At 37.6% G+C, this 12,971-nt stretch overlaps 1 protein-coding gene across 9 annotated transcripts; it reads right to left on the bottom strand.

Annotated features, from left to right (window-relative positions):
* Positions 1-241: 241 nt before the first annotated feature.
* On the bottom strand, positions 242-12,949 carry LOC104138479 (lung adenoma susceptibility protein 2 homolog). 9 transcript variants are annotated; one of them, XM_068926487.1, is made up of 10 exons: positions 12,825-12,874; positions 12,045-12,249; positions 11,109-11,438; positions 8,550-8,726; positions 7,944-8,186; positions 6,262-6,412; positions 4,970-5,078; positions 3,405-3,536; positions 1,761-1,834; positions 242-858 (listed from the first exon to the last, which is right to left on the bottom strand). In XM_068926487.1, the coding sequence occupies exons 3-10, from the start codon at positions 11,386-11,388 to the stop codon at positions 738-740; spliced, it is 1,287 nt and encodes a 428-aa protein (XP_068782588.1). In that variant the 5' UTR covers positions 11,389-11,438; positions 12,045-12,249; positions 12,825-12,874; the 3' UTR covers positions 242-737. The 9 variants fall into 9 exon arrangements, with proteins under 9 accessions (XP_068782588.1, XP_068782582.1, XP_068782583.1 ...); XM_068926486.1 differs by having other exon boundaries at positions 243-858; positions 12,820-12,949; XM_068926489.1 differs by having other exon boundaries at positions 243-858; positions 12,752-12,853.
* Positions 12,950-12,971: the final 22 nt, after the last annotated feature.

Below are 12,971 nucleotides of genomic sequence, written 5' to 3'. Positions count from 1 at the left end.
AATACTCTTCTACCTGTTTAGGCCCAGTGAAAGATTTGGGGAGCTCCAAAGCCAAGAACAAGGCCAAGGAAAACAGAAGGGAGATTAGGACTTGCCACGAACAGTAGCAATCCACTGGAAGATCAGTTCAGCTGTAACTTGTTCTTTGCTCCTGAATAGGATGCTTCCAAATGAGTACCTCCTCCACCCAAAGAACCAGGCCTCACTAGGATGCGAAAGGGGGGCAATGAAAAAGACTTCAGACGCTTTTGGATACAATATATTTGACAAGTGTGTAGTTGGCAGAACAAGGAGCACACAATTACACCAACTCAAGCCCTGTTAGAAAGAAGAGCACTGAACATCTTGCATAATAACTGCTAACTTCCTGTTTAACTTTACACATGATAATCAGCTCCCCATTTCTCATGATCTGGGCAGTTAAGCGGTGACTAAAACTGACCAAGTAATTTAATATTTGGAGTTTTTATTCTTATAAAGACAAAGCTTCTTCCACGAAAGCGTTCACATTAATTAAACATTCTTTAAAAAGATCTCTCTCGTCATATGTTGTTAGACCCTACTGGAACCACGAATAATTAAGTTTTGAAGTAATGCATGCAAATAATGAATATGTATAGAAATACTGAGCAACACTTTCTGAGAACATGCGCTGGTACAGCTTCCAAAAAACATTCTGACTAAAGGACAGGACATCACATTATTTCAATTACACAGTATTGAAAGATTTCTAGATATCAGCTGCACGGATTACTCTTGCTTTCTTCTTGTTTATCTTCTTGGTGATCATCAGCTTGCTCTTGCTTGTTACTGTTATCTTCAACAAGACTTTTAAGACGAGACAAATGGTGTAAAGCCCTAGATTAGGAAAAATACTTTCATAACACTGTACACATAATTATTTACATTAAGAAAATGTTGATTTCTTAGTAACAGTTTAACAGTTTGAATGGTGTTAGATACAGTTCTCATCTCCAAGTCTAACTGTTGCGTTCATTCTATCTTAGAGATTATAAAATACACTAAGATTAAAACAAAAAAACCTTTTCAAAACTGAAATTTCAAATATGTTTTCTCAAATGCAGGTGCTCACACAAACATGCAGTTTCTGTTAAAATTATTACAGCAATGCGTTATTTCACACAGCATTTTAAATGCTGCAAAATATGTCAGAAAACAGCTTATCAATACTAAAAGTTTATTTTTTAAAATTCAAAAAACTTCTTTTTAATATTGCAGTCTAGAACTAGAGATCTAGTTGAGATCTGTTGAAGTAAATATGCTATATAATCAACATCTGTTTTCCATTTGGCATCTTCTTAAAATTATTATTTCTTTATTCACTTACAATTGTTCACTAGGACTCTGCTGATTTCATATAGGGACTATGTTTTCTATCAGTTATTGTTCTCGAAGCAGTAAAAAAAAAAGGTAAAAAAATATTTTGTCCCATGTTACAAGCTTCTCCAAGTTTGATTATTTTCAAGTCCAGCTATGTGTAGCAATACTCAATTTATTGTGGTGTGCAGATTTTATTTCAATACAGAAGATACAAAGGTTTATTAACAGAGTTAATCTCTGCAATGATTCATTACATATTTTTCTGCTCTGTGAACTCCCATGTTTTTAGTTATTCCTTACTGGTTTATTCAACAAAGTTTTCAAATCACATGACCACTCTCTCAGCTAATTTATCCTTCTTTCTCCAGGCACAACTTTCTGAAACTGAGTGGAAAGTCAGAACACCAACGGTCACTTACTTCTGAAGAGAATTAGTAAGAGGGATCATCTCACTGTCACACACTTCTAATTCAGCATCTGCTTTTTCAGAAAGCTTGAAAAAAAAAAAAAGCTAATTGAGGAAAAGAAAGCTAACTGAATATGATAGTAAGCATGGAATTCTTATAGCACTTTTCATTGGATTGTGAACAACTCTATATTCTACAATCATAAAGTAATTCAGTTTGGGTCTCCGCTCGAGTCTCCTGCTCTGAGCAGAGGCTGCTCTGCGGTCACATCAGGTTGCTCAGGGCTTTATCCAATCAGGTCTTGAAAACCTCCAAGGATGGAGACTGCTCAGCAACTCTATTCCTCTGCCTGACGGTCCTCATAGGGAAAAAATTGTCAGCCCATGTCCGGTCTGAACCTCTTGTTTCAATTTATGCCTGTTGTCTTTCATTCTTCTACCATGCACCACTGTGAGGAGCTTGGCTCCGTCTTCTTGATACGCTCCTCACAGGTACTGGAAGGCTGTTATTAGCTCCCCCCAAAACCTTTTCTTTTCTTGGCTGAACAAGCCCAGTTCCCTCAGCTTCCCATTGCAAGGCAAGTGCTGCAGCCCCTGACCATCTTGGTGGCCCTCCACCACTTTATTGATGTCTCTCCTGAAGCGGGGGTCCCAAAACTTGATGCAATATCCTAGACGTGGCTAATGGGCGCTGGGGGATACAGAGGGACAATCACTTCTTTTGCTGTACTGGCTGCACTCGTATTCATACAGCCCAGGATGCTGCTGGCCTTTGCTGCCAGGGTGCGCTGCTGGCTCCATGTTCAGCTTGAAGCTACTAACACTACTAAGGACTTTTCAACAGAGCTGCTCCCTAGACAGGCAGTCCTCAGTCTGTACTGCAAGGGGCTTTTTCCTCCCAGGTGCAAGATCTTACATTTGCTTTTGTTGGATTTCATGAGGTTTCTGTTGGCCCATTCCTCCAGCCCACTTGATCCATATACGTGGATCATTTCATTCACTACCTAGTATAAGCTTTACAAAGTACATATGATTTAGGAACACATTGTAAGCAACATTACAAAAAACTTTTAAAGAGATAATAAAGTCAATGAAATCATTTTGAAACTAAAGGACCACAAAATACAAACTCATTGATTCTGAAGTAGGCAAGGATAATGCATCTGAGAATGTCTTTTTTTTCTAAAAATTGCTACATGTCCCTTAAAACCTAGGATGGGTTGGGATATTATCAGAAGACAACTCATCCAGAAGACTGCAATTCAGTCTTCTAGCATCTGACTGAATTGCTTGTAATGTCGCCATCTTCTGGATTACAAATACTACTTGCTGCAGCACAGCTGAGGCCATCTACCAATGTTACTGACCTGCCATAAAATGCCAAGGGGAAATGGGACAGATTATAGCATAACATAGCACAGAGCCTCCCATTTACAACGGCAACAACAACAACAACAACAACAAAACGGATGTATTAGGTTTAGGGCATGGCAATCTTGAGCGTATGTCCCTGATTCAAACTGAGTTCAATCCTGTCGCAGTATTCTTTGTAAGCTGACTGGAATCCTAGCCCATAAAAAGACTAAAAATATTTATCAGAAAGGTAAACGGTACATCAGTATTGACGAGAAACAATATAAGGAAACTGACCACTTACTTTTTCAAACTCTTCCTTTTCTTCAGTAATTTTATTCTGGTTTAAACTTTCATGAACTGCTTGAAGGTTAAACAACATTAGCTTTAAAGTTTCAGTTGGTCCATGATGATTACCTCCAGAAAAGGTATTTTCCTAGATCAAAACCCAAAGATTTTGCTCATTTTGCAGTGCACTGACAGTTGTCACACAAAGAAAAATGCCTCTGAGATTTCCCTGAAACAATTTAAAGGCTAATTTCTATGAGGGTTTTCTGCTACCTTTTTTTTAAAGGTCTCTTTACAAATTGCACATGCATGCTGCTATGCTACACTAGATTGTCTTAATTTATGCCACTGTATGGTCAGTGAAGTCACTGTGAATACATATGTTTTTAGGAAAATCTGAAGAATTACAGAAAACCCTCAGCCCTGGTTTATGTAAAATAATTCAAGAATAGTAAGACCGACAGTGTCAATTCCTTGTAAGGCTATGAGAACACTGGTAGAACATGTTTTAACATTTTGTAACTGACAGAGCAAGTAACTTTCGTTAATGATAATACACATAGGTTTTAGTCATATAATTAGCAACTATATAATAACTATTAATTGAATAATCAAAAACAGCAAATGAATTCAAGGTGACAAAACTCGTGGATAATCCATAAATACTTGCATATATTTAGAAATGTCTAGTGATATAGCAGAACCAAAAGAATGGGAAAGATGAAGGATGAAATACAGTAAAGCAACGTTCATCAGACAGAATATTTTGTCTCATTCATATTGTTAGGTTCTGCGTCAATTAACTCCTTAGGGAAACAGAAGTATGTGCAATAGCAGAAAAGCTAAAAGAATACTATGCCTTCTACAGGATGGGAAAACAGAGTATTAGAGCAGTTGAGATTCAAGTACAATAGGGCAGAAAATAAAGGAAACGCACCAAATTAATAGTATGCCTTTCAACTAGAATACTGGGTTCAGTGTTTGTCTCCCTGTCTCAAAACAGGATAAGAAAAATAGAAAGGGTTCATATAATTAAAATGAAAAAGTGAATAATATCAAAAGTACCAGGAAAGTGATTAATATTAAAGAATGGGATTAGAAATAATGAATAATCTAAAGACAGTAAATTGAATCTATGATCCAGTTCCAAGGCAAAAGCAGGAATAATAAGAAATAAATTACATAACTTACCTCTTGAACTTGACGCATAATCTACATGACATCAATAAGGCTATGGACTTAGTAGCATTTAATACATTTAATGACAAAAGCCTTTCTTCCTTTACTTGAGGCAAGACAATTATTATTTAAACAAAATATAGAGTGTAAGAGTAAAACCACTACTAAGCAAAGCATTTTCTAGTTGGATGGTTTTTATTCATAATTTTAGAATTAGATTATAGGGTTGAATAATTGAAAGAATTCAGCACGCTGAAATATGACTAAATTAGTGCAGTTTGACTTTCTGTTTTATACATTTCAGCAAGAATGACAACCAATTTACAGGCGTTCTCCCTTTTATTATTTACTGGTCTGATGTGTTTTGGGCACTCTCAAAAACAAATACTCAGTTTTACTGACCTTGTTTTTGTCATTTATACAGTCTTCGAAGAACTCATGAACTATATTTGCCTTAGGGAATGGTAGAGTATTCTCCTCATCCTCACAGCGTACAGGCACTGGTGATTTGCTAAAGACACGTTACGGATGCAATGGGGAACAGGTTTATAAATTGTAAGAGTTGTTTTAGGATATAGTCATTACAATGGAACCAGATATACTGCCTCAACGCAACACTGCGCGGCACTGAGTAGTCCTGTCAGCACTTTGGTGCTTGCAATAGAACCACATAACTGTTTTTCCCAGTTTTGCCAGTATAATCAAAACCTTGGTAGCCATAACAAAGCAACTGAACAAAAAAGGTGATATAAGGACGTATTTAACGCTTTGGAGCTTCTTTAAAACCTAGCCATAATGTAGTACACATGGATGTTTTTCTTACACCTGCTACTCCTGCATTAGTATTCAACATCCAAAGAAAAACAGTTTCCTTATCCTTGCTGACCTTTAATCCTTCTACAGTCTCAAAAACAAGTAGTTTCATGGAATCAGAAATTAATGAAGCCTGATTTCCAAAGGTGCTCTCCTAGGTGAATATTCTGGTGGCTAGCAGGGGGTTAGATTGTCATCCTCTCTCTCAGGAGAAGCATTAATAGTACCTCTTCTATTGTCAAACAAACAAAAACATCCTGCAAGAATGTTGTATTTTGACATTTTTACTCATCTGTTAAATATTAGCAAAATTAACCAATGGTTCAAAATCCTCTGGGTAAAGGGAAACTGGCAGATAGACAATGCAAATAACCACAAATGGCTTCTTTCATCTTAAAAACGACTAAAGCTGTAGAAACTTCTAGTATTGATTTCTAGCATATACCTTCCACTTCCTGAACAATAGAAATTTCACTCCCCGGAGCACTCCAAAATTTCTCAAGGCCATACTGCTTTTTTAAAGCACACTTCCCACAACTATTAGCCAGGAAACCCATAAAATGTTAAAGCTAACAATTTAAGTTCCCTTAAATATTTTCTTCTTGAAGTAATATCTTTGTATGTTAACGATACAGCATACAAGAAACATTATTAAAAGGCAACAGTAAGTAATACGGACAGTACTCTTCTCGAGATGGTGAAAAGGGGAAAGTAGTGCATGAATCTCCTGACCTTGAAATAGCAAAAGTTTTGTACTTCACAAAAATCTAAATATAAACCTTTTATGTATATACCACAGCTCTGTTACTTACAGTCTACATATACAAAAGTAACTACGTGAAAAAAAAGAAAAAAATATTTTAAAATCTAAGCTGACTTACAAAGCAACTGGAATATTTTCCCATGATCTTTCTGCTTCTAGGATATCTGTTGTAGAAGGACTGTCATCATTTTTCAGAGAATTTGACAAATCTTCAGTTGAAGTCTCCAGAGATTTCTCAGTCTTCAAGGTAAGTAGCTCAAGCCGATCTTCTAAAAAATAAAGATACGATGCATCTGACCCCCTTCAAGCTGGCATTATTTCCACACTACTTTCAATTGTACGGACTGCTCAAAGAAAATTACTACAGATGAGTTACAAAGCACTGCACATATTTTACAGATACGGTAGCCACAATACAGCCCCTTTGCTTATCTCAGTACGACAGTATGGCATGTAAATCATCTGTACCAAGTGGGATCTGAAAGGTTCTTGACAGAAGGGTGTCTAAAGTAGTCAAGCATTTCTTTTCCTAACTTATTTAATACAAATATCACATACAGCATTCAAAATTATTTATTTTTTTCTAGTGCTTTCATGCTGTACAAAATACAATTAAGACTATTTCACAAAACAGAGTGAAATGTTGCCTATCAATACTGCAAATCTATTGGTCAATTTTCCTGGTATTTTATATAGGTTTTTCTAATATGAGCTTTTACAGATACCTGGGAGAGAAATCATGCAAACATCTACATGCATATCATACATATAACCACATACAAAATTCACCTTTAAAAATAGGTTGAGACAAGCACTCAAAATGACAGACACATTCTCATCTATTTTTATATCTATCCTATTCATAGTTGATAAAAATTTCTGGGTGAAAGAAAGGACGTAACCACATATTGAAACCAGCTCCTCATGCCCCTTACACACTAGGTAAGGGGCTTACAGATATTCGCAAATCAGGCTTTTTGTAACTTTGAATTCATAACATAAATAATAGTTTAACTTAGTTTTTATATATAACTTCTGGGAAAAGGGGAGAGATCAATTGTTATGGTTTGCATAACAAAGAAAAGATGTTTTTATTTTTAAATGAGGAGAACTAGAGAGAAGTGAAGGTAATTAATACTTAAGAGTTGTTAATTGCCGATATTAACGCAAATCTAACCGATATTTCACGACACAAAGACAAGGCAGTGTTTCCACATGGCAGAATCGCCCGCTGCTGAAAAGCAATCGCCTGCTACACAGAGCAGCTACGTGAGAGAGTCTCACACAAAGTCTTTATATAAATTGAGGGCATTAGATAACCCAAATTTACGGGTTACAAATTTTTCCTGCTGTGTAGAATAGGAGAAAAGACTGCATGATAAATTATACTTCTTAACAATTTGGCAGATTCATTTACATCGTGTTTAGGAATCTCTCTCTTTCAAGTCTACACTTCACATAATTTACTTCAGTGCTTGAAATTCTATTAAAATATTTGGAATTATTGTTATTATCGGGCAGTAAGGTGCTAAATATAACACTGTAACAAATATTCTTTGCGATACAGGAATGCTTAAATATTAATTTATATATGAAAATCTGAAGTATAGCAGCTGTTTAACTTGGTCAAATACTGGTTAGCGCTTTTAATCATTTGTCAAAGATGGGAGTAAATAAATCTACTATCCGGTGCAGTTCAACTAACATAGCTCGTGTTGCGATTTAAAAAATGAACACTTCTTTAATTTATTTATACACATCCTAAAAAATTCAAAAACAAATTTTGTGAAATAAAGTTACCTCTAAATGGCTCTTTGGTGTGTCTTGAAAAGGAGTTACCAAATTGGAAGCATGAATCCGGACTGTCATAGTTGCAACTTTCTGCTATTTCGTTATCACCTATTAGATCCAGGCAATCATTGTGTTCAAAAAAAAAATTAGAATTGTCTTTATCCATGGAGTGTCTCCTTTTCAGGATCTCGGAAGTTTGTGAAGAGGAAGTTTCATGTCGCATATTAAAAGTTTGACCATCACCTTCATTAGCTGAATCAGAAAAAAGGTTATGACTGTTAAGCCAGATTGGGTAGTCAAAATTTGGAATACTACTTATCCCTGACACGCTTAAGTCAGGCTTCCCACTAGTAAGCCATCTTGGATAATTCTTAACAGGAAAAGCATTAGAGTTCTCTTCAAAAGACAAGGCTCTTGGATTTCCTTTACAAGAGACAGAACCGTAACTATGAGACGTACATATGCTGTGCTTCTTTTTGCAGAAGCTCTTGTGTAACTTCTGATTAGCAAGAGATTTGTCATTCTCTTGGAGACAGAAATCCTTCTCAATATCAAGTGATGAGGTTTGGTAAGGGTAGAAAGTAGACTTTTTAAGCGACCGCCTGCTGCACTCACTATTTTGATGCCTTGTTTTAAAAGGAGGGCGCTGGACAAAGGGCTGAGATCCATCTGCTGGAAAAGCCAATAGGTCATCTGTTGTGAGGCTAATCAAGTCTGGGTCACACTCAGTCCTCCTTCTACAGGATGAAGCAGTAGAACCTAATCCTGCACGATGATTAAAGTCCTCCAATACTGAAAAACAAAGACATTTTACATGAACTGCTAAACTTCAAGCATACCAAAACAATACATTTGTAAGATCAAAAGTGAAGCAACAATTTAAAGTCTGACTGCATTATTTACCTAGGGGTACTGAATCCCAGTTCTTGCAAGAGTGGTTCCTTTTCTAATTAGAATCATGAGAAAAACTTATCTGCTGAAGCTTACCCCTCCTTTCACAGTACTCAAAAATTTAAAGCTTTTAATATCTTCTATTTGTACTGTATTTGTACTTCATCTTAATCTTAAGTGTTCAATGTCTTTTTCTTTATTTGATCCTGATGCAGTTATACTTATAAATGTCATGTTAAAAATCAAGAACCCAAGTATCTTCAAGCTACCTACCCCCCCAGAGCATTCCTACATTTTCTTCTTATAATCACACACACATTTGGAAAATCTGAATTGTCTATTTGCAGGTAGGAAACCAACTTCCCGAGATAAGAAACTTCTTTGATATATCATGAATAAAAAAGTGCTTTTCCTGAAGTGGAACACCAGTCATTTTTCTGAAACCTTGCTTTTAGATACAAAGGTGATTTGTACAACTGATTACTTTGTCTTTAATGCATATCAAATTACTATTACAAGATAAATAACTTTTTTAAGGTTAATTAAACAACTTTATCAATTTCATTTGTAATTTTATAACTGCCCTTGGTCTGGCAACTTAGCTAACATTCTAAGGATGAATATCAAAGAAGCAAATTTCTAGCAAATGTAATCATGTATCAGTATGATTTATGTTGGACAACACATACACATGGAGTTCTACAGTCGTATGACAACTCCTCACAAGAACTTTGATAGTGTCAGTACCGCTGGGTTATGGTGAAAACCATTATGGAGAAAAAAAAACCCTAGCATCCTACAATCTATTTTTAGTTGCACATGTGGAACTGTGTATTTTGCAAATATGTCCCTAACTTTTCAGTCTTAGTAGTGATACTCCCTCCACATAGTAATGTTAGAGACAACTTTCTACATATGTAAACACAGTGAATTTACTATAGAAAAAGACAACTAAAAGCAATAGCTTGCAAGGCAATTAGTGAGCTAATGGGCCTATAGACTCATTTTGTGATCCTGCAGAAACTTACATGCTATATAAGATTAGACTTGGATGTTTTTAAGGGAAGAAGTACAGCAACAAATCCTTATTTTTACCGAATACACTTTGATTCATAAAAATAGGTTTTCCTTAGCTATTAGCTGGAAGTTATTTTTTTCTCACTTTCTCATCACAAAGATAAATTTGTATACAACAGGCTTCTATAATATACAAAATATACATGCAGCTAGCTAACACAGGAATAAAGCTAATGAGACTTCAGGAAAAAACAGTAACAGAGAAGCTTCAGTGTCACGTGTGAAGAGATGACATCTTCTACATAACAGTTTCTCAGTAATAACCAGAATATCTATTTTTGTTTGGATTATCGTCAAACTGATGTTACAAAATCATTCTTTGGATAGCTATGTCGATGAAAGGAAGAAGGGAAAGGTGTGAAGCTAGAAGAAGATTATAGGCTAGGGAGAAGAGAAAAAAAACCCTGAATAATACAAGTATGCTACCAAAACTGTCCCTGTCAACGCAACTTTGGTAAATGTCCTTTTTCAGGTATAAAGTTTGCCTGTGCTTAGGGCATTGCTATTTTGGATGTAATGGACAAAGCATTTGCAGCATAAATTAGCTCAGGCACAGTTATCTACCCTTGATTTTCTTATATAAGCTTATATAGTTAATTAAAGATCCATTAATCCAAGCCAATTAATAATTGTAAAAGCAATTCAAACCCATATAAGTTTGTTCTTAGGCCCAATTAGTTTAGACTTCGGATCCAAGAGTACATAAATATAAAACAATAAATAAGGGGCAAATTTTGTTCTAATTCCTGAAGTAGGATTTATGGGAACTCCTTCCATTACTTAGATTCCGGTGTTACTTGGTCTGGCAAGTGAACTGGGATTTTTGTCAAGACTCAAGCTTAATTCATGATTTATATTGTTTTTAGCATACATTCACATATAGAAAACACATTCTCTGTTCCATACTCTGGAATTTATCATGGCATATATGAGTGTGGTCATGAACGCTGCCACTTCCTGTAACTTTTTGTAACTTTCACCAATCCACTACTTACAAAAAAGAATCAGAGAATGACAAATATCGCTAGCCATGACTAAACATCATTTACTATGCCACATATATTCTTGCAAGCAGTTGTGCAGGAAACATTCCTTCACTAAAATTCAGCTGATACGAGGCAAGGAATTGCAATACCATCGACGACGACAAGAAGACAAACAGCAAACACCAAACCTTATTAAAAGATATATTTGTAGAAGACGTACCATATCTTCCTTTGGCATGGTACTTGGAAAACTCAGTATGTTTGGGAGTGCTTTGACTTATGCAGATTTTTCCAGTGCTTATTTCTGGAGACATGAGGCTTAAATCAAAATCTTCAATATATGCCTCCAGAGCCTCAGATGCAGAGCTGTAAAGCTTGTCCTTGTAGCAAATCACATTGTTTGAGCACGGATTATTGCTGTCAGTGCCATAGCTTGCTAGGAGAGAAGATACTGTTGAGTCAGGAGAGCTGACACTGAATTTTTTTATGGAGCTTGCCATAGTTTTTATCCAGATCTCTATTAGAATCTCCACTCATCCTTTTAAGCAGTCTAAATTGAAAAGAAACAAAAGTGTATATGTTCAGTGTCACTGAATTTCCTTCTCATTAACTGTAAAGCACCTGTGACTTTTATTTTTACGCAAGATTTATTATTTTCCTAAAAATTACTATTTAGCTTCTCAGCTTGCTGCATTTCAATTAAGTTAGTCACTTACGTGTGTTTCGCTGGAAAAGTAAAAGGCAGAAAACAAAGATAACACTCGGGAGGCTCTTCCATATTGACACTGTAATAGCGGCAAAAAATGTAACAAAAGAGCAAGAAAAATCTAGCTCCTTGCCAGTGCTAGAGGAACCTCATTACCCTGTTTTTGCAAGAATGGCATTTCACAATAGGAATCGCTGACATTTGTTGCCAGATATACAATTCAGCAAAAATAGGCTGGAATATCATAACCTTTGATTTCAGAACCAGCACAAAAGGCTAGTGCTCATGCACAAAAATAGAAGTAAGCAAAAAAAGCATAGACACTACTAAAAGAAAAAAAATTGCCAGTTGAGTATAACAGAGTAGGAAGCCATTATTCTGGCAGATATTTTATATAACCAGAATGGGAATACGTATCAAAGAATCCGACAGGATGCATGGATGGCTTACATGGAGTGTGACCCATAGCAGCATTTAAAGTTGCTTTATCTGTGCAATCAACAGTCAAGCCAACGCGAGTTGGCTTTGTAACCCCGTGAATTGTAAACTGAAGAGTTGTAAGCGCAGGCTAGTTCCAAATGCTGCAGTCAGGGTTCTCAAGGCCACTGGAAGACACTGGGTAGTCCATTTCCTTCCAGTAGGTAAAATCCCCTTCCTGGAAATAATCCACCAAGGTGTTAAGAGAGAGATGATACAACAAGGAAGTAGATTAGTAGTTTTATTACAGTAGCATTACACACACATGAGCAGCACTGTGCAAAGACAGCATAAGGATTTATATGAATCAGCTGCACAAAGGGCAAAGGACACCACAAAGGAACGAGGGCAAACACTCTCAATCAACGCAGGTTTTGGTAACAAGCTATGGCGTAACTTCCCGGACACCTCGAAACCTCCGCAGCCGCGGCCCCCTCCCCGCTGCGCCTAAGGCCGAGGAGGGCCCCCCCCCCCGAAAAGCCGAGGAGCCGGGCTGGGCTTCGGGCTCCAGGGGCACAGGGCGGCGGTTAGTGGCCACAGAGGCCCGCGGAGGCCCGGCCACGGCAGGCGCCCCACAGGCCCCCCGCCGCCATTTCCCTCACAACAAGCAGGGAGCGGGGGCGGGGGGGTACGGATGGGAGGGAAGCAGCCAAAAGAGCACAGCCCCATGAAAGGTGCACCGTTCCGCCCGGCTCCGAACCGCCGGGAACCGCCGCCACCGCCCCGGCTTCAGCCCGCTCGGACTTGCCGTGCAATCGTTTGAAAGCAGCGCGCCGCTCTCCAAAATGGCGGCGCGCGGGCGCAGCGGCGGCCGCGCGGCCTTGTGGGAGTTGTAGTGGGAGCGGGGAGGGCTGCGCCGCGCCGCGCCGCACACCGGGACTACAGCTCCCGGCGTGCCTC

This window comes from Struthio camelus, chromosome Z (assembly GCF_040807025.1).
Source record: "Struthio camelus isolate bStrCam1 chromosome Z, bStrCam1.hap1, whole genome shotgun sequence".
NCBI classification, from domain to species: Eukaryota; Metazoa; Chordata; class Aves; order Struthioniformes; family Struthionidae; genus Struthio; species Struthio camelus.
Note: the sequence above shows the minus strand (reverse complement) of the source record. Positions and strands in the feature narration are given on the sequence as shown.